We start from the raw sequence: 21879 nt of genomic DNA, 5'->3' as shown, positions 1-21879 counted from the left end.
TTGGTCGACACACTCCAAAGACTCAAGATGCATCAACTGACAAAGTTTGATAATTGAAGTCAAATAGTATCGGAAATATTCAGATATAAACGTCAAAATCCAAAAATAGGTCACGGTGACCTACTTTTTAGTCAACACACTCTGAAGACTCAACATGCATCAACTGACAAAGTTTGATGATCCTAGCTTTCATAGGGAGGGGGGTGCCAATCCCCGGATTCCCCTCTGGATTCGCCATTTGGACGGAGAGTATATTTAAAGGCAAACACTTACGTGCGGGTATTACTGCCTCATGACAGCATCTAGTTTCATTTTGTATTGAACAAGAGTATTGACAATAACTGCATGGAATTGGGCAATATCTTAATTTATTATGAAGTCAACACACACATTATCATCAGTCACGTGATAATACCATTCAATGTCAAAAAGTACAGGTGTCTGATTATAATAAACTCACACAATGCAAATAAATGGTAGTCATACTATACAAAACTATACACTATATAACAAAGCGTCTATCATATTCAGGTTACATCATTCAAAGCACTCTAGTACACGTATACATTGTTGTTCTAAGCTTGACCACCAAGCCAGTTAATCACAGTGTCCAGATTTTTCTGCATCCACTGAACGTTTGACTGTACTGCCTCCACTGCTTGGTTGTAGGCTCTGGCTGAACGACCTAGATCAGGGTGGGCCTTACCAAAATCTGTCAGCTAAATAAACAGGAAAAAAGTTTGTACATATCTTCTTTTTTTTCACTGCATCAAAAGTTACATGTATGCATCACAATTCATGATAACTTTTATAATAATCACCATTGCCTTGTGTCACTCTCAAAGAACTATAGACCCCTAATGTAGTCCTGCCCTGGGTCCATGGGAATTATCTTAATATGTGAAACTTTGAACCCCTAATGTAGTCCTGCCCTGGGCCCCAGGAATTGTCCCTTGTAAAACTTTACACCTCTAGTGTAGTACTGCTCTGGGCCCCAGGGAATTATCCTATGTAGAGCTTTGAACCTCTTCTACAGTCCTGCTTTGGACCACCGGGGAATTTTCGTTTATATAACTTTGAACCCCTAATGTAGTCCTGCCCTGGGCCCCGGGGAATTTTCCTTTATAAAACTTTGAACCCCTAATGTAGTCCTGCCCTGGACCCCGGGGAATTTTCCTTTATAAAACTTTGAACCCCTTATGTAGACCTGCCCTGGGCCCCAGGGAAATACCTTTATAAAACTTTGAACCCCTAATGTAGTCCTGCACTGGGCCCCGGGGAATTTCCTTTATAAAACTTTGAACCCCTAATGTAGTCCTGCCCTGGGCCCCGGGGAGTTATCCTATGTAGATTTTTCTGTATACAGTATATATCATTACATGTAAATATCATTTACTGTAGTTTCCTATTTATAGGTGAGAAATTTATTATCATGTAATTTCGCAAGAGGAATCACTTGGGCAATAAAATTACTCATTTTTATTTTTCTGTTGCTAAATTACATGCAAGAACTCTTGATTGACAGACGATTCGCAAATGCATGTTTACGCGATTTGACGTATACAAGTTATTTCATCATATTTAAAAGTTCTCGTGTAAAATAAGGAATCTTCAGTAATAATTAGGGTATAAATAGCTTCACTACCTGCTGGAGTTGGTATTTGGTATTAAATGCTCCAGAAATACTACTGATAAATCCGCCAGCACTCCACTGCCCTTCACTGTACCTAGAAAACACAAATCACTTGGATGCTTATTTTTACAAGAAAATGATGTTAATTGTGTACTAAGGAAAAACTTTGATGAAAATCAAGCTGCAAAAACTTTGATGTAAAGTTGTGTAAGTAAGAACTTTGATGGAAATTTCATATGTACAAATATTTGATGCACAATTTGCGTAGAGAAAAACTTGTGCAATTTGTGTGGCGAAAAACTTGGATGCAAAGGAAAACAAAGCAAATCACTGTAATTAGGCGTACAATTCTAAAAAGAATGCGCTTCATTACTATTTGTTAAAGATTTTGTTTTGATGCACATTTAAAAGTCTTAGTTTCTGAGCAAATTAAAACAAAGCGTACATACTCGTTCATGATATAATCCCAGCGTGATCTGACAAAGTTCCAGGCAATGGGTCGACCAATCACATTACGACCAACAGCAGCGATGACACTCGTACCGTCCTGTTTTCTGACCTCTCCATCCGTTACTGCATACTCCAAAAACCTAAAAATAAACAAGATATGATTATAATCTGCCAATTATAAAGTCTCCCAAACGAGTTACTGGCTGTATAAAAGTGGGCCTTTTCTGAGTACTACTGTATCCCCTCCCACCACCACCACCACCACCACATTAATTACTGCCTTTCATAAAATCAATGCCAAAGATAGATATTCAAATGCCTGTCAATTGTTGAAAAATATCACAACGTATATCTATATTTACTTTTTTAATATAGTAAGAGGTCAAGGTCACTAGAGTCATCTGACCTTGATACTAGTTTGCAAGTAACAATATCCTTTTATAATTTTTGAAGATCTATGTCTCTATCGGTCCAAGCTATAAAGTTTTTATGATCAAGGTCAAAATCACAGCAGATACTAGTCTGTAGGTCACAACATCCTTTTATTATTTTTTTTTTACGAGTTTCTATGATCAAGGTCAAGGAGTCAATTGACCTTGATACTAGTTTGTATCCTCTTATCATTTCTGAAGATTCCATGTTTCTATCAATCCTAAAGTTATACCAATTTTGTGTTCAAGGTCAAGGTTACTAAAGTTGCTCGACCTTGATAATAATTTGTGGGTCACATCATCCTTTCATTATTTCTGAAGATCCCATATCTCTATCAATCCCAGTTCTAAAGTTATACCAGTTTTTGTGTATTCAAATTTATTCAAATCTGTTCCCATACTTATTGCAAAGTGATATTCATTTCCATATAGGAGGAAAATACCAAAAATTTTGTTGGATGTAAGAAAGTTTGATTATAACAAAGTCTTTCACTGTTCCAGGAGGTTAGTTATAACCATCTCTTACTGCACATGTATCAATGCTGGAACATTATCTTGCAACTTTCAAAAATTCATTAAGATTCTAGAAGTCTAAATTCATATTTTAACTTCAGACCCCAGGATTGAAGTTCTCTCTACACTACATGTGTATCAGGATATATTCGATTATTAATAACTATTATAAATGTTTACCTCTTGAGAAGCCATGGGACCCCAATTATAAATTTTTACCTCTTGAGAAGCCATGGGACCCTGATTATAAATTTTTACCTCTTGAGAAGCCATGGGACCCTGATTATAAATTTTTACCTCTTGAGAAGCCATGGGACCCTGGTACAGGAGAGCGCAGACAGGAGCTTGGCTCTCTCCGAGGCCACCTGTGAAGACTTGTACTGACTGTAGGCAAAGTCCCACTCTGCTTGTCCTCCTTGTTTAATGGCAGTACAATATACCGTGTACTTCAGACCGGGATCAATTCTGTACAAACAAAAACATAGTAACCACATGTTGTTTATGTTTACAGACTTATGACCACATGTTGTTTTTGTTTACAGACTTATAACCAGATGTTGTTTTTGTTTACAGTGTAGACTTAGCAGATGTTGTTTTTGTTTACAGTGTAGACTTAGCAGACATTGTTTTTGTTTACAGTGTAGACTTACTTGTAGCAGAAGTTGTTTTTGTTTACAGTGTAGACTTAGCAGATGTTGTTTTTGTTTACAATGTAGACTTAGCAGATGTTGTTTTTGTATATAGTGTAGACTTAGCAGATGTTGTTTTTGTTTACAGTGTAGACTTAGCAGATGTTGTTTTTGTTTACAGAGTAGACTTAGCAGATGTTGTTTTTGTTTACAGTGTAGACTTAGCAGACATTGTTTTTGTTTACAGTGTAGACTTACTTGTAGCAGAAGTTGTTTTTGTTTACAGTGTAGACTTAGCAGATGTTGTTTTTGTTTACAGTGTAGACTTAGCAGATGTTGTTTTTGTTTACAGAGTAGACTTAGCAGATGTTGTTTTTGTTTACAGACTTATAACCAGATGTTGTTTTTTTATATAGTGTAGACTTAGCAGATGTTGTTTCACTACATGCATGTTTACTTGTTGTTGTTGGGGTTGCTCATCCAATCTTTGTACTGTTGTTCTGCGGCCGACAGACACTCTGGAATGTCATAGGAACATGCTGTGCTCGATACTGTAGATCTCATATATCTGTAGAAACGGAACAAAAATATTAGTAAAATTATCTGTAGACACGGAACAAAAATATTCAGTATAATTATCTGTAGAAACGGAACAAAATTATTCAGTATAATTATCTGTAGAAACGAAACAAAAATATTCAGTATAATTATCTGTAGAAACAGAACAAAAATATTCAGTATAATTATCATTCTGTATGACGGACCAAAAATATTCAGTATAATTATCTGTAGAAACAGAACAAATATATTCAGTATAATTATGTGTAACAGATCAAAAATATTCAGTAAAATTATCTGTAGAGACAGAACAAAAACATTCAGTACAATTATCTGTATAACAGAACAAAAATATTCAGTACAATGATCTGTATAACAGAACAAAAATATTCAGTAAAATTATCTGTAGACACGGAACAAAAATATTCAGTACAATTATCTGTATAACAGACCCAAAATATAGTACATTAATGTCTTAATTAATGGCCTAGCCGAGACCTTTACAACACTATTGTGTGGTCATGCAATCTCTCCCTTTAACATACCAAATCAGCTGGTCCCCATTACAAAACTTCATATCAAGAATTAAAAAATTCAACACAACTAAGGTGCAAAATAACATCTTTAAGGAAGTTGTAACTGATTTTGGAAAATTAATGTTTTCCATAATGTGTATTCGTGGTAATTTAATTATTGTGACCAATCGACTTTCAATTTCTAACCCATGTATATAAATCATACTTATATCCGTAATGGTAAGAAAGTCACAGGAAACATTCAATTCCTATATCTATCTACATGTAAGTTTATGAATATAATATTTAAATTTCTACCAAAGTCATAAAACTTATTATCACCAACAACACAAAACTTACGACTGAAGATGCGTGGCACCTGTATTGTTTAAACCGATCTCATTGTAAATGTCTTTCACCAAGAGCTGCATCTTTTTCTACAACACAATATTCTCAGTAAATAAACCCAGACTAACATAAACACAGAGACTGTATACGTAGTAGTCTCCCCCTGTTTTATTGACATTGCACAGCTTCATTTATAAAAGGAAACATATATAAACTACAGGCCCATGGGCAACATCACTCACCTGAGTCACCTTGTCCCATATTTAAGAGTTTCTTTATATATATCCATATATATGTGGATATATTCACATGTAAGAATTTGATCCCTATTGTGGCTCCAACCTATCTCCGGGGGCACGGATTTTACAAATTTGAATCTGCACTATGACAAGAAGCTTTCATGTAAATGTAAACTTTTCTGGCCTAGTGGTTCTTGAGAAGATTTTTAAAGATTTTCCCTATATATTTCTATGTAAAACTTTGATCCTCTATTGTGGCCCCATCCTACCCCCGGGGGCCATGGTTTTAACAAACTTGATTCTGCACCATGACAGGAAGCTTTCATGTAATTGTAAACTTTTTGGCCCAGTGGTTATTGAGAAGAAGATTTTTAAAGATTTTAACTATATATTTGTATGCATAACTTTGATCCCCTATTGTGGCCCCAACCTACCCCCAGGGGCCATGATTTGAACAAACTTGAATCTGCACTATCTCAGAAGCTTTAATGTAAATGTAAACTTTTCTGGCCCAGTGGTTCTTGAGAAGATTTTAAAATATATTCCCTATATATTTGTATGTAAAACTTTAATCCATTATTGTCACCCAATCCTACCCCTGGGGCCATGATTTTAACAGCTTTGAATCTGCACTATGTCAGGAAGCTTTCATGTAAATTTCAGCTTTTCTGGCCCAGTGGTTCTTAAGAAGATTTTTAAATGACCTCACCCTATTTTTGCATTTTTGTGATTATCTCCCTCTTGAAGGGGGCATGACGTTTCATTTCAATGAACTTGAAAGCCTGTCATCCAAGGATGCTTTTTGCTAAATTTGGTTGAAATTGGCCTAGTGGTTCTGGAGAAGAAGTCGAAAATGTGAAAAGTTTAGAGACAGACAGACGACGATAAAGATCCCTCCCTGCTCAAAGACAGCAGCACCGAGCATAGGCCTAAATGTTACAGCCCTTCACTGGCAATGGTGATGTCTCAATACGAGTGAGAAATTCTTGAACAGGACATTCAACTATATGCAACCAACCAACCTTGAGAGATTGTTTGATTCTTCTCTCCCCTACCATTATTGAAACATTAAGATTGATTGATTGATTGTATATTGTTTAAAGTCCTTCTCGAGAATCTCTCACTCATATGGAGACATCACCACTGCCGGTGAAGGGCTACAAATTAAATTTAGGCCTATGCGCGGCGCTTATGGCCATTGAGCAGGGAGGGATCTTTATCATGCCACACCTGCTGTGACACGCGACCTCGGTTTTTGCGGTCTCATACGGTACATTAAGAGCTAGTTTAAAATCTAGAATCAGCACTCGATCTTATAATTAAAGCATCATCATTGACACACGACACACACAGCTCTAGGATCCCATGAAACTTTATATCCATATAATATATCATAAGATATATTTACCATAAATGCTCCATAGTATTTGGTAACCGACAACATGGCGTCTATGTAGGCCAGCTGATTCTCTGCTGCCACTCGTGGAATGTAGTCCCTTTCATTGGACAGATAATCCACCGTATCCAAGGCAACACCCATATCTAACTGGTTAGACCTGTAAAAATACAAAATTAAGGATTTCTTCTTAAGACTGTATGAAAATAATATATCCTATTTTGCATAATAAAGCAATGTTTCATGAGACATAGAATTACATTTTATCCTAGATAATTGCTTAATTAGCATATAAAATGTCTATGGAACACAATAAATTTTCAAGCAAATTCTAAGTAAGTCATGAATAATATAAAATATTTACATTTCTTTACCAATATTGTAATGATAGCCATTTCCTCAAGAATGTTGTGAACAACGTGTGTATGAATGTCTGGTTTTAAATTATTACACGATTAGCATTTTTTTTTTATTTTGTTGACATACAATGAAAATAATGCATATCAGAGAATACATGACACGCAGGTAATATCACTTTCACGTTTTATACCGATAATTTAGAAAAAATACTACGTGCAATCTACGAAAACTTAATGTACGTGGTTTTCTGTCCTTGTCTTGAAAACACAGCAGGATCTGAACGTACAGGAAGAAAGATAGAGAACACAGGAAGAAAAAGCAGATTCTGTGCACAGATTTAGAAATGGGTTTTATTTCCTTTAATCATATAAGAAATGGCTTTTGGTGGAGTACAAATACCAATAAATAACATGATGTATGTTAATGAAAATATCGTAATTAGACACGGCCTGGGTCATGAATATATTATTAATAACATGATTTGTCCGACAGGAACTGAAGTTGAAGAAAAGGTATATTCAATCTCATATCACTTGAAATTTCAGAATCATTAGCAAACTAGAGGCTTGTACATCACAAGTGTTTACCAGAGTATGTCTTCATAGGACTTCACAGCTTGACAATTGATTTGGAAACTTGAAAATTTCAGTTAGCAAAATGCATCTTGATTCCTCCTAATTGTTGGGCATCATGCTAGTTTGGGAGTATAGGAGTGTCTTTGGTATATCCTTTGATTTATATTAACTATTATTTGAAATTTTATTTCTCTTTCAAAATGTATTCTGTGATAGTCAGATGAACAAGTTATATGGTCCTGTGACCACTGACCAGGCTGTGACCACTGACCAGGCTGTGATCGATCACTGACCAGGCTGTGACCATTGACCAGGCTTATAGGTTTCAACACACGTACCATTCTGAGAGTTTCAGTATGCAGTCTTGGATCAATATGTTTATAATTTCAAGTTGATCTGAATCAATTTTAAAAATACTTATAAATTCAAAACAAATAGTGACACATCACCTTGCGAAGCTCCACGCATCGTTGATTATCTGGGCACGATTAATAGTGGAAATAACCTGTAAACAAATTCAAAAAAATTATCAGTACAACTTTAGATCCACAAATTTTCATTAAATCTCATCAGCCTAATTTTTACTTCCTCACCCAGTACTTCAAAGCTACCTGATAGAATTGCAAGGCTTAACCTTATCAGTCACCTGAGTATTAATTATTAATGCATATTGATTTCAGCAATTCAAAGCAGAATACGATATACAAAAATTGTGAATTTCGCAACCCCAAGGTTTTGACTCTAGGGCAGGTTCAGATTAGTGATATAGTGTGAATATATAACATATATGTATTATATATTATTAGTTAAAAGTATCAATAGCCCAAACGGCTACTCTCGAAAAGAATTGGTTGAAATTAATTTCAATCTCCTATATTCCCATATAAAACTTAATTTGAACTCCTATTACTACCACCAGAGCGCTGAATTGAACAAACTTGAATTTGAATTACACGATTGATTGATCATTTTACATCCCGTCAAGAATTTTCCATTCATATTGAGACGTCATCACCAGCTGTAGGTGAAGTATCACAAATTTAGACCTAATATGCTTAGCGCTCAGGGCCGTAACAGTGAGGATTCTTTATCGTGCCAAAGCCTGCCGCGACACGGGACCTCCCTTTTTAAGGTCATATCCCAAAGACCTGTGATTGTAATTTCTATATGCCGAGTGTTTGGTGAAGGAGCAATCACTATCTATTTTAACGTCTTAGGTTTGATACAGCCATGGCACGAGCGGGGCTTGAACTCAGGACTCCTGGTTATGAAGCGAACGTTCTACCACTGAACTACCGCGACCGGTTGAACTACATTAAGATACCTGCATATTAATATGGCTATAATCATGATTCTTTATCTGTAGATCTACAGTGTGGTTCTTATAAACTGTGGTGAATTTAAACACTTATACTGTGGTGAACACTTACACTGTGGTTTTGTTTTAGCTGTGGTTAACACTTACACTGTGGTGAACACTTACACTGTGGTGAACACTTACACTGTGGTGAACACTTTACGCTGTGGTTTTGTTTTAGCTGTGGTGAACACTTACACTGTGGTGAACACTTACACTGTGGTGAACACTTACACTGTGGTTTTGTTTTAGCTGTGGTGAACACTTACACTGTGGTTTTGTTTTAGCTGTGGTGAACACTTACACTGTGATGAACACTTACACTGTGGTGAACACTTACACTGTGGTTTTGTTTTAGCTGTGGTGAACACTTAATTGTGCTGTGGTTTTGTTTTAGCTGTGGTGAACACTTACACTGTGGTTTTGTTTTAGCTGTGGTGAACACTTATACTGTGGTGAACACTTACACTGTGGTGAACACCTACGCTGTGGTTTTGGTTTAGCTGTGGTGAACACTTACACTTACGCTTTGGTTTTGTTTTAGCTGTGGTGAACACTTATGCTATGATTTTGTTTTAGCTGTGGTGAACACTTATTCTGTGGTTTTGTTTTAGCTGTGGTGAACACTTACACTGTGGTGAACACTTACACTGTGGTGAACAATTACACTGTGGTTTTGTTTTAGCTGTGGTGAACACTTACACTGTGGTTTTGTTTTAGCTGTGGTGACACTTACGCTGTGGTGAACACTTACACTGTGGTGAACACTTACACTGTGGTGAACACTTTACGCTGTGGTTTTGTTTTAGCTGTGGTGAACACTTACACTGTGGTGAACACTTATACTGTGGTGAACACTTACGCTGTGGTTTTGTTTTAGCTGTGGTGAACACTTACACTGTGGTGAACACTTACGCTGTGGTGAACACTTACACTGTGGTGAACACTTTACGCTGTGGTTTTGTTTTAGCTGGGGTGAACACTTACACTGTGGTGAACACTTATACTGTGGTGAACACTTACGCTGTGGTTTTGTTTTAGCTGTGGTGAACACTTACACTGTGGTGAACACTTATACTGTGGTGAACACTTACGCTGTGGTTTTGTTTTAGCTGTGGTGAACACTTACACTGTGGTGAACACTTACGCTGTGGTGAACACTTACACTGTGATTTTGTTTTAGCTGTGGTGAACACTTACACTGTGGTTTTGTGTTAGCTGTGGTGAACACTTACACTGTGGTGAACACTTACGCTGTGGTTTTGTTTTAGCTGTGGTGAACACTTACACTGTGGTGAACACTTACGCTGTGGTGAACACTTACACTGTGATTTTGTTTAAGCTGTTCTATAAGTGCTCTCCAGTTTTCTACAGTATAGTTGACCCTGTACACGCCATATTGGTTAATGTTTGCAATGATCCAGTCAGACTTTTTAACATTGGGATTGGTAAAATCTGAAAAGGAATAATACACTCATACAGAGTTTTTAAATTAGTAATTATCTATTTACATTGTTTAAAGTCTAGAAAATAATGAACACTAAAAATAAAGCCTCAGCAAAAATATTTATGAAAATTGGACTCTAGAATCTCTTATTTGTAAACAAAATTTTCTATCATTCTGGAAAATATCACAAAAATTCGTATAACTGATTGCGAGCTTGTATCACTTTTTCGAAGGTGAAATCATACTTCGTATGAGGTGATTTAACAAGCCATTAAATAAAATTTTGTTTTCAAGTCATAGCAACATCTGAACCTGATTTCTGATCCACGTCGTGATCTCTGTAAGGTATACGATAAACGCTGTGGAGTGATATAAAGTTCTTCCTTTAATTTGCTATCATGTCTGTATTGTGCACTAATTAATCAGACTTCTCGCCCTCTATACAGCACTGATCACATATAAATCAGTATACTGTTCTCTTCAGTGTATGTGTTTAGTTGGCTACTATTTCTCAATTTGTTTGTTTCCGTTCTGTATACAACATAATTGCTTTTTCGATAATACAGCTAGACTTGTTTCTTTCCATATATCTTGACTTGTTTGTTTCGATACCATGCCTCAACTTGTATGTTTCAATACTATGCCTCGACTTGTGTGTTTCAATACTATACCTCGACTTGTTTCTTTTGATACTATGCCTTGACTTGTTTGTTTCTACACTATGCCTTAACTAGTTTGTTTCGATATATGCTTCAACTTATTTGTTTTGGTACTATGCCTTGACTTATTTGGTTTTGTACCATATATAACTATATACTAACTTCTTTTGATATTATGGCTAGACTTGTTTGTTTTCCAATACAACAGCTCGACATGAAAGTTTATTTCTGTACAGTAACTATAGTTAAGACTAAATCACTCGTTTCTTCTGGTATTATGTCACGATTTGTTTCTTTTGGTACTATGCCTTGATTTATTTGTTTCGATACTAAATACTATAGTGAGACTCAGTACAATACCTTGACTTGTTGTGTTGAACCACTCGACATCAGTTCTTTCTTTGTTGAATTTATTTTCTGACTTTGTAGTATATGTCAGAGGGACCCACCATTCATAACTAAAATATCAAAAACACACGAAAGGAAAATAATTACGTTGAACATCCACATTCTTCAGAAATTTATTTAGAATAAGGTTTAGGTTGATCGATTCCATTTGAAGAGATTTCTCAATAATTATTATAAAATTGTTAAGAAACTTAGTCTACTGAATAAATGAAGCTATACCAAAATATTCACATATCCAAAATTTTTACTTATCTTTACCAATGATAGCCATTTAAGAAATGAACATCACTTTTGAGCTGTTCATGATCAGTATAAACGGATTTGGATTTGAGGCAAATTCTGTGAATCGTGTTAGCAGGGTGTGACCTGCGAGATCTTTGTAACAGATGTTCTATTTTTTTCAAATCATTACGCTCTCTCAGTCGCGTCATGAACGTGAACAATATGTGTATGAATCTTGAACAGCAATGTTTCACGTCAGCATACTTTTCATGAACCACTAATGCGCTGCATGAGGTACACTTGCCTAAAGTGTTGCAGTTCATGCCCTCATGTATTTTCAACAATGAAATCAATTTTTTAAATAAAACGGTTAATATTTTGTTGCTTTACTAGTTTCTAAACAACCAGACAAGAATATCGATCAGCAGGAATTGATCAAACTAAACATGGAGTAATGTTGATAGCAGCAGAAAATGTTGATACCCAAATGGAGAGATATAAACAAGAGGGTCCTTCGCATCGGGATTCCTTAAGAATCTGTTCTGTTTGACTTGAACAAGTCCATCTCGTGGTACTGTTACCGTGACGACTGGATAGTTCATCTGGAGTATCCAGGTATGCATGATCTCTCTGATTGATGCTGGGTAGTTTAAATTTTTCTGTACGACTATCTGTATTAAAGAGGAAAATAATTATAACGTAATATAGTCAGGTATGCATTATCTCTTTGATTGATGCTGGGTAGCATAAATTTTTCTGTAGGAAAATAATTATAACGTCATAGTCATGCTTAAAGACAAACGCATTTAAAATATTGTTACTATCATGAATCAATTAGTACAGTCATACGTGTATACTGTAAACCAACTTTTAATTGCGTGCGAGAAATTTTTGCGATCACAAATATTTCTTGTCGCATTCATACTATCATGCATTTTCATAAATGACAATCACTTCTTGCTGTAAAAGTGGTTTTTACGCATGGGGGAAATTTACACAAATTATGCAGTCATATAATAAGTATGTAAATTTCCCCCCACATGTATAACCATGAAATATTTCATAAAATATAATAATATTATATGCAGTTACCACGTAATTTTCCCCCACACGTAATGTTGGATGTGGAGAAATGCATACTTAACCCCCAGTGCATATAACCACTTTTACAGTGTTATAAATTAATATCCATCTTCACTTACTTTGTCCATGGCATCCCAGAGGTCATCGTGGAAAGCGTTACCATATTTCCTACTCTCTAAATAAAGCTGAAAAAGAACAAATAAGAATAACTTCACTATCTTTATTAAAACAGATAAATAATATTGACTCTCTTGCTATTTTCTTTCCAAAATTGCATAATTTTACTTCTCCAGAACTGATGCAGTGAGACCTATCTAAACTGACCAGCTCTGGAAGAAGTTTTTTGTGCTAGATTAGAGAAAATGTCAGATGAACTGTGTGTAGATTTTAGAGAAAAGAAAATTCAGATTGGAACATACAGTAATGTTGGAATAGCCAGGTTTAACTGTTAATGGTTGTGTATACAAGCTTTTCGATGCCAAGAAGACAACTGCTTTGTCCGTGTCACGCACAGTCTTTACAACCTCCTACAGATTCCTAAAGAGTCCCTTACATCCTCTTTGAGATATCTAATAGAGTTTTTAACATCCTCATTGAGATACCTTTATATAATTCTTTACATTGTCTTTGAGATATCTACTCCAAGCTCTTACATTCTCTGATATATCTACTCCATGCTTTTACATCCTCTTTGAGATATCTACTCCAAGCTCTTACATTCTCTTTGAGATATCTACTCCATGCTTTTAAATCCTCTTTGAGATATCTACTCCGGGTTTGACATTTACTTTCTTGAGCACTAGACCAGTCGGGCTTACTTCAAATGATTTTTACTAGACCTGACCTTACATCCACTAGCCCTGACCAACTTTCCAGAGAAAAGAAACCCTGATGATTTCTCCATATTTAAGTACATGTACTTAATTCAAATGACAAACATTAAGTTTAAACTAAACCGTACTTAATTGTCTCAAAAAACATCTTTAGTCTCGTCATTCAATTTGATGCTTTTATTTTCAAACACATTTTCTGTTTCTTTAAATTCTACTCAGCACAGAAATTCTTTAGTCTTTTGTTAGAATAAAATGACCTCAACCGCTTTTTTAAAATTTCTTTTTCATAAGCCCTGCTTTGTTTCTTCCCAACCTACTCCTTTTTTTTCCTCGGAACATCCTTCCTTGATGACGAGACATTCCCGCACATGTGTCAACACCGAAAAATGGCTATTTATGATTTAATTTATTCATTTGATAGACACTTTCTTATATTCAATCAAAATAAACTGTGTTTTTTTTCAAATGAAAATAAATTCAGTTTATATCTATTTATCAAAAACATAACTTTAAACCCATTAACAAAGATTAAATGTCGTAAAACATCACTTCCAACAGCGACTTATATATTAGAACTAAAAATAGAGATTTTGTCATCACACGGTTCAAAATTGCTCGTAAATTCTTTAGAGTTATTTTTTTAAAGTTAAAAATAAGATATCTTATGGTTTAAAATAAAGTTTCTTGTTTATTTTTTCAACACGACCAGTCAGACTAGTAAATCGACATTTTACCCGACCGCGGACCTATCATTTAGTAGACTCGGTCGATCGGACGTGCCTTAGTGTCAAACCCTGCTACTCTAAGCTCGTACATCCTCTTTGAGATATATACATAACATTTTCTACATCTACCTTATTAAAGAAACCTACACAGAATTCTTCACATCCTCCTTGAAATACCTACACAGAATTCTTTACATCTTCCTTTACATACTCACTAGTTAGAATTCTTTACATAAAAATGTAATTAAATCTTACATAAATGTACCCTCTATGAGGAACTTGTATGGAGTCACTACGAAAGGGACACACTCTATGAAATATTGGACCTAAACAAAGTTTATTTAACACTTCTGAATACATACACAAAGTCCTTATACATTACTGAGGTACCTATACATTACTGAGGTACTTATAAATTACTGAGATACTTATACATTACTGAGGTACTTATAAAGTACTGAGATACTTATACATTACTGAGTTACTTATACATTACTGAGGTATCTATACTTTACTGAGGTATCTATACATTACTGAGGTACTTATACATTACTGAGGTACTTATAAATTACTGAGGTACATGTACTTATAAATTACTGAGATACTTATAAATTACTGAGGTACCTATACATTACTGAGGTACTTATACATTACTGAGGTACTTATACATCACTGAGGTACTTATACATTACTGAATTACTTATACATTACTAAGGTAATGACACATATGTCTTAATACATTTCTTGCCCTACTTACATGGAGTCCTTGTCTGAAATTCTGCTCTCCCAAGAAAAATCTCATCATTCTGATAATACTGCCACCCTAGATACAGAAAAATAAGCTTTGCAAATCTTTAATTAGTCTTGTTAAATAAAATGACATAACAAAATCCAAGTCTCATTGTAAGAGCCATTTATAACCTAGCTATGATATTTGAATCAGATCAGGCCAAGTTTTGTGGAATGTTACAATTTTACAATAAAAAATCTTATTGACACAAGCATCAAATTGAGGGGGTGGGGGTGGGGGGTGGGGGGTGGGGGGGGGGCAACTTCTTAGTAATTCACAAGATTATTTTACAGGCATGAGAGAAAATCACGATATTTGTCAAAATCATGATTAAATATAATTATATAACTACCATTATTTGATATATAATAATTATGTAAGTCTGCCACCTCATGTCACAAACCTTGGCATAAGAAATGGTGTCAAACACAGCCTCCATCTCCTCCACTGTTTTTATGGGTACATAAATAGGATGTGATGTCACGAAGGCGTCGATACTGAACGTGCTGTACAGCTCACTGAGAATAAAGTGGTCCCACTATGGAAAAAGAAATAAAATATACTGCATACCACAAACTCTCATCTCTGTCTCACTACAAAAATACTACACAAAATCTCATCTCTGTCTCACTACTAAAATACTACACAAAATCTCATCTCTGTCCCTCTACTAAAATACTACACAAAATCTCATCTCTGTCTCACTACTAAAATACTACACAAAATCTCATCTCTGTCTCACTACTAAAATACTACACAAAATCTCATCTCTGTCTCACTACTAAAATACTACACAAAATCTCATCTCTGTCCCTGTATTAAAATACTACACAAAATCTCATCTCTGTCCCTCTACTAAAATACTACACAAAATCTCATCTCTGTCTCACTACTAAAATACTACACAAAATCTCATCTCTGTCTCACTACTAAAATGCTACACAAAATCACATCTCTGTCTCGATCACTACTAAAATACTGCATCCCGGACAATCACAAAATCTCATCTCTGTCCCATTGCAGAAAAAAATGAAATAAAATATATACTTCATCCTAAATAACCACTTCAGAAAATCACATCTCTGCTTGTATGATATATTATAATCGATAACAACCATATAATTATAGTTTATATGAAAGCAGGCCATTGTGGTATTTTATTGTCATTGAATGATATATATGTATCACCTATTCAAACTATAAATTTGAAATAGCAGCTGCTCTCCCAACTCTATGTAATGTAACAAGAGTTAATTGTATACAGGTCTCGAAATTAACATATGCCTGTCAGTCTGTGACTGGTTAAAAGTCTGGCGGACTGACTGACATTTGTTTTAGTCAGTCCGATGGAACTAGTTAATTTCCTGAAGCATCATTTTGGAAAATATACTTATGAAATTTTATACACACATTTGGCATGCTTCGATCTGTAAATATTAGATGAATCTGGTTCGTAAATATAAATCCGACATTAATTTTAACTGTTACAATATTGTCTGGGGCATATTGAGTTAAATTTCATTTTAATAACATAAATGAAATATGTTTAATTATTTCTGGAAAACTGTTGGACTGGTAAATTTTTCTACGGACTGGTTGAAATTATACCCCATCAGTCCGGCTGGACTGGTGACATAAAAAGTTAGCTTCAAGCCCTGGTATACCGATTAATCTCAATCACAATAATCATACAAAAACATTCATTTTGTAATTGTCGTAGATGAAAAGTACCTAGGTGATAAAAAAAAAAAACTTTTTGATTTTGATTTGTATTTGAAATCACCCCAGGTAATTACTTTATTTTATATAACTATATCCGTGGCCGAGTGGTTAGAGCATTGCGCTCAATATCACACAAGGCCTCTCACCTCTGGTCGGCGCGGGTTCGAATCCCGCTCGCCCCAGTAAGTGAGAAATTTTCCCAGTTTACTTTTGGAAGGTCGGTGGTCTCTTCTCAGGTACATTGTGTCTGGGTTCTCTCTTCCACCAATAAAAACTGGGCGCCACCAGATAACTGAAAAATTGTTGAGTGTGGCGGAAAACATCAATCAATAAATCAATATGTTATGCAGCATGTCTTATCCTTCAATACCCCAATCTGCAATGAACTCGTGCATATAGTGCCTAGCATGTGATGTTCATTTACAAATTAGATAAAAGAAAAAACTCACATGTGATATTCTTTTCCTAATATCATTTGGTAAAACTATATAGCTAACATATCTATTTAGTTAGTTATCATAATTTGAAAAAAGCTCTGTTTTAAATTTTAGCTTTAGAATATTCAATATACTATCATAATAGGATTATATTGTTTGGAGTACGTCTCTGAACATTTTTCCAACAATGTGAAGAGGCCCACACCAAAATCCTATGTAATATATTCATACACACAGCGTGTGGTGGCCTAAGGAAATTGAACAATTGCATTCAACTCCCTAACAAGAGGCCCAGGGGCCTTATAGGTCACCTGAGTATCATGTAACAACCTTCCAATGTTTGAATTAGGTTTGTGTTTAAATATAAGAATTTTACTTTTGGATGGAAGAAACATTGAATAGCTATGTGGTCATGAAGTACATGTGTCATTTTTATGTTCAATCAATAATCCTTTTTAAAAAACCTAGGTCTGAGACATCATAAAGAAAAGGGTTATTTACTCCTTAGATAAAACCAATATAAGAAGATTTTCAAAGAATTTCTACATTTTCACTATATGACCAATAGAGCCCCACCCTAACACAAGAACCCCTGCCCCAGGGGCCATGAATTTCACAATTTTGGTAGAGGGATCAACACTCATTATAATTATGCCCACAGTTTGGCTTCTTCATGTCCAGGAGTAAAGAAGAATTTTTTTTAAAATTACACTCATTTTGATGGTTTTTGCCCCATCCCTCAGGCCCCAGGGGGGCAGGGACCAAGAATTTCACAATTTTTGTTCCCCTCCACCCACAGATGCTATATGCCAAAATTGGTTGAAATTGGTTCAGGGGTTTCAGAGAAGAAGCTGAAAATGTTCAAATGTTAACGCACGACGACGGACAAAAACAGATAGCAATAGGTCACCTGAATGATTCGGGTGACCTAAAAACAAGTTACCAAAGGAAGTTGACTGAAGTTCAACTCCCAGAAACATCAAAAGGAAGAGGAACTTGTGTCCATCAATCCCATTATAAATATTATATAATAATAAAAAACAAATGAACAAACCATCTTCCACTCCGGAAACAAATGATCTGCTCCCATGTACTCTACAAACGTAGCAAATCCTTCATTGAGCCAGAGGTCATCCCACCATTTCATGGTTACGAGGTTACCAAACCACTGCAAAATCAAAACATTATGGATGCATGATAAAAAAAGTGTGCAAAGTGTGAATGTGTCTTATCGCAGACTCGTTATGTCTACAAGATGATTAACTGTAAAAACTTCCTATTAGGCCAATTGAATTTAATTGATAGATTATCATCCCTGTCCACCCCTCAAAAAATAGGCCCGCCCGAATTTTTTTTTATTTTGCGGAGCTTGCGATTTCCGGAAAATTTTCATGTCCGACTCAATAGATCATATGGTTTTCTTAATTTCTCACATTCTTAATGCAAGGTGAAGATAACAAACAGTGATCAATCTCAATAACTCCTATAAGCGTGTAAATGAAAGGAAAGGATTAATGTGCTTCATATCTTGAAGAAGTTCGGAATTCGTCTGTGAAGTAAGCATAGATCCATCTGGCATTAAATGATGCACTACTCCTTTGTCATTAATATTTTTCTCAGAAAATAAAAATTAAAATCCTCCCACCCGCCCCATACGTTTTGGTGACTCTGGATGATAAACTACTAATTAAGTTGAATTGGCCTAAAACTCAGGTGACCTAAAAATCTCAACATTTTGTCGACAGCTTAATTGAGAGAGAGAGAGAGAGAGAGAGAGAGAGAGAGAGAGAGAGAGAGAGAGAGTAGCACCAAGAGCATACAATACACTTGTCACTCATGTACATGAGGCAGATCCATGTTGGCTTATATACTTTAAGATTGATCGGCAGGCCAGGCTTGCTTAATATGTACTCTAAGATTCACTAGCTGGCAGACCAGGTTTGATAGGGCTACACGTAGGTGTTACAGTGTGAAAGATACGATTCAAGGTACAGCTGTGAAATATTCCAAAATGAGGTCACACTGACCTATTTTTGGGGTCACAACATGCCAGCTTCCCTTCCTAAGAAGTATCAACTGTAGTGACCAAGTTCCATTATCCTAGTAGGCTTCATAACTTGAATATGTAGCCACAAAATTCCACAATGACCTATTTTTAGGTCCTGACACACCTTTTCGTAAAGATGACCAGGCCTGATATTCCTAGGACTGACAGTGTGAAAGATATGACCCAGACAGAAAAAGCCGAGATGGAAAAGCCCATACCATACAACAACCCGACAAAAGAACGGCATCTAAAAAATTCATGATAAAAACCTAAGGAGTTAGTTTTGGTATTTAAGCCAACCAAAATGAATTTTCTGCTTCACATTTGGTAATTTTTTTTAAACCTATGCAAGTGGGCGTGAAAAATAAAAATCAATATATGCACCCAGGGGTGCATGAGCCGAGTTGCATAGGATTCATTGTAAAGTTAGGAATGATGTGGCATAGTTATAATTGTGAATATTCGGATTTAAACTTTTAGAGCTATCATGCAGATCCAGATATTTCTAAAATTTTCAATCTTTTTTCAGGACTGTGACCTTGACCTTTTTTCTCTCCAAAATCAATAGGGGGTTTTCTTAACCTGCTATCCAACAATATAACCAAGTTTCATTTGATTCAGTTCTAAACTTTTCGAGTTACTGTCCAGAAACCATATTTGTTTGAAATTTTCAATCTATTTTCGGTCACTGTGATCTTGACCTTTGACTTTTTTTCTCCAAAATCAATAGGGGCCTTGCATTGCTGTATCCAACAATATATCCAAGTTTCATTTGATTCAAATTAAATTTTTTCGAGTTATCCTCCTGAAACCAATTTTTTTTGGAATTTTAAATCTATTTTTGGTCACTGTGACCTTGACCTTTGACCTATTTTCTCCAAAATCAATAGGGGTCTTCCTTACCTAGTACATAACAATATCTTTAAGTATCATTTGATTCAGATTTAAACTCTCTGAGTAAATTATCATCCGGAAACCAAATTTTTCTGAAATTTTCATTCTATTTTCGGTCACTGTGACCTTGACCTTTGACCATTTTTCTCCAAAATTAATAGGGGTCTTCCTTACCTAGTACCCAACAATATATCTAAGTTTCATTTGATTAGATTGTAAACTTTTCGAGTTATCATCCGGAAACCAATTGTTGATGCCCGCCCGCATCACCAAACCAATAGCCGAGTTCAACTTCGTTGCAACTCGGCTAAAAAAAATTTCAAACACTGGGATAAGTCATATCTGTATGGTTTGTACCTAACCACCGAGGAAATAATGGATAAAAATTCCTCAGAATAGACAAATTTGTTTATAACTATCTAATCTAGATGTCATAGATATTTGATTACTCCAAACTGTGAAAACTCTTATATATATACACACTAGATTTAATATAATTAGGTTAAAAAGAATTTTAATTTACCATATATATGACATTTTGCTTTTCTATTTGAGCTAACTGTCGCAGGTGATGTAAAAATAAAGTCAGCCATACATGATGGAATTAGTGTAGTACTATTTACCTGGTGAGTTAGTGGTACTTTGTAATTAGTACTATTTACCTGATGAATTAGTGGTACTTTGTAATTAGTACTATATACCTGATGAGCAAGCTCGTGCGTGATAACAGTGGTCACTCTCTGCCTGTTGCCCTCCGAAGACACCCCCGGCTTAAACAACATGGCTGTCTCTCGGTACGTAATCAAACCCCAGTTCTCCATCGCTCCAGCCGAAAAGTCGGGGATGGCAATCATATCTAGAATAAAAGATCATCAGGATTGAGATTGAGAGAGAGAGAGAGAGAGAGAGAGAGAGAGGGGGGGGGGGGGGGGCTAACAATATTATCATCCATGATCTGATCTGAATTGTAATGGACATGTAGTAAAAATATGAAGTTTTAAAATTGTTCAGACTTCAACTGAATCAAGCACAGTAAAGTTGCCTTGGTATGCATATTATTTGATATGCATATATCTATAACTATAACATTCCAAATCAGAAACAACCCCACCCCATTGAGAACTAGATATTATGCCCTTGACTGTCTCCATGATACAGGAAAATTATGACTCCATTTTCTTTTTATCCTCATCTAAATTGGAAAACCAAAAATGGATGAATTTGAATTTACAATATCTAATCTGAAATAGCAAAAATTGGAAGAAATTTGTTTTAACATTTCTTTAAGGAATACTTCTAATACCAGGGAAATGATGTGAATAAAAAGTGGAGGATATATACAACAATATTTTGGAATTGAAAACTTTTACATTTACTTCATTTAGTCAAAAATGCAGTTTTAGTAGAAAGCAAACTGGAAAAAATTTTAAAACCCCTGCTGGACTCGGACTCCACTATCTACAGTTCAGCACTTGATGTGCTAATTAACCTACTGAGCTACTCAGCTATAGGCATTTTAAATCTAAAACAAACAAGAGGCCCAAGGGCCTAGAATCGCTCTTCTGATAAATTGTACAACCCCACCATTTCTATTCTTAGCCTCTTAGT

The 21879-nt window shown here is 35.4% G+C and overlaps 1 protein-coding gene across 2 annotated transcripts in view; it reads right to left on the bottom strand.

Moving 5' to 3' along the window:
• Nucleotides 1-351: 351 nt before the first annotated feature.
• Nucleotides 352-21879, bottom strand: part of LOC125665641 (putative aminopeptidase-2) — a 117095-nt gene continuing 95567 nt past the window's right edge. For both annotated transcript variants that reach the window (XM_056152346.1, XM_056152347.1), the window contains 16 exons: nt 20973-21127; nt 18385-18498; nt 15575-15709; nt 15139-15204; nt 12943-13008; nt 12224-12411; nt 11471-11568; nt 10329-10459; nt 8097-8152; nt 6725-6872; nt 5090-5166; nt 4114-4224; nt 3325-3492; nt 2083-2223; nt 1646-1727; nt 352-719 (listed from right to left, as the gene is read on the bottom strand). In XM_056152346.1, the coding sequence (XP_056008321.1) occupies nt 576-719; nt 1646-1727; nt 2083-2223; nt 3325-3492; nt 4114-4224; nt 5090-5166; nt 6725-6872; nt 8097-8152; nt 10329-10459; nt 11471-11568; nt 12224-12411; nt 12943-13008; nt 15139-15204; nt 15575-15709; nt 18385-18498; nt 20973-21127 (1880 nt within the window). In that variant the 3' untranslated portion in view covers nt 352-575. The remainder of the gene's footprint in view (nt 720-1645; nt 1728-2082; nt 2224-3324; nt 3493-4113; nt 4225-5089; nt 5167-6724; nt 6873-8096; nt 8153-10328; nt 10460-11470; nt 11569-12223; nt 12412-12942; nt 13009-15138; nt 15205-15574; nt 15710-18384; nt 18499-20972; nt 21128-21879) is intronic.

This window comes from Ostrea edulis, chromosome 10 (assembly GCF_947568905.1).
Source record: "Ostrea edulis chromosome 10, xbOstEdul1.1, whole genome shotgun sequence".
In the NCBI taxonomy this organism is placed as follows: Eukaryota; Metazoa; Mollusca; class Bivalvia; order Ostreida; family Ostreidae; genus Ostrea; species Ostrea edulis.
Note: the sequence above shows the minus strand (reverse complement) of the source record. Positions and strands in the feature narration are given on the sequence as shown.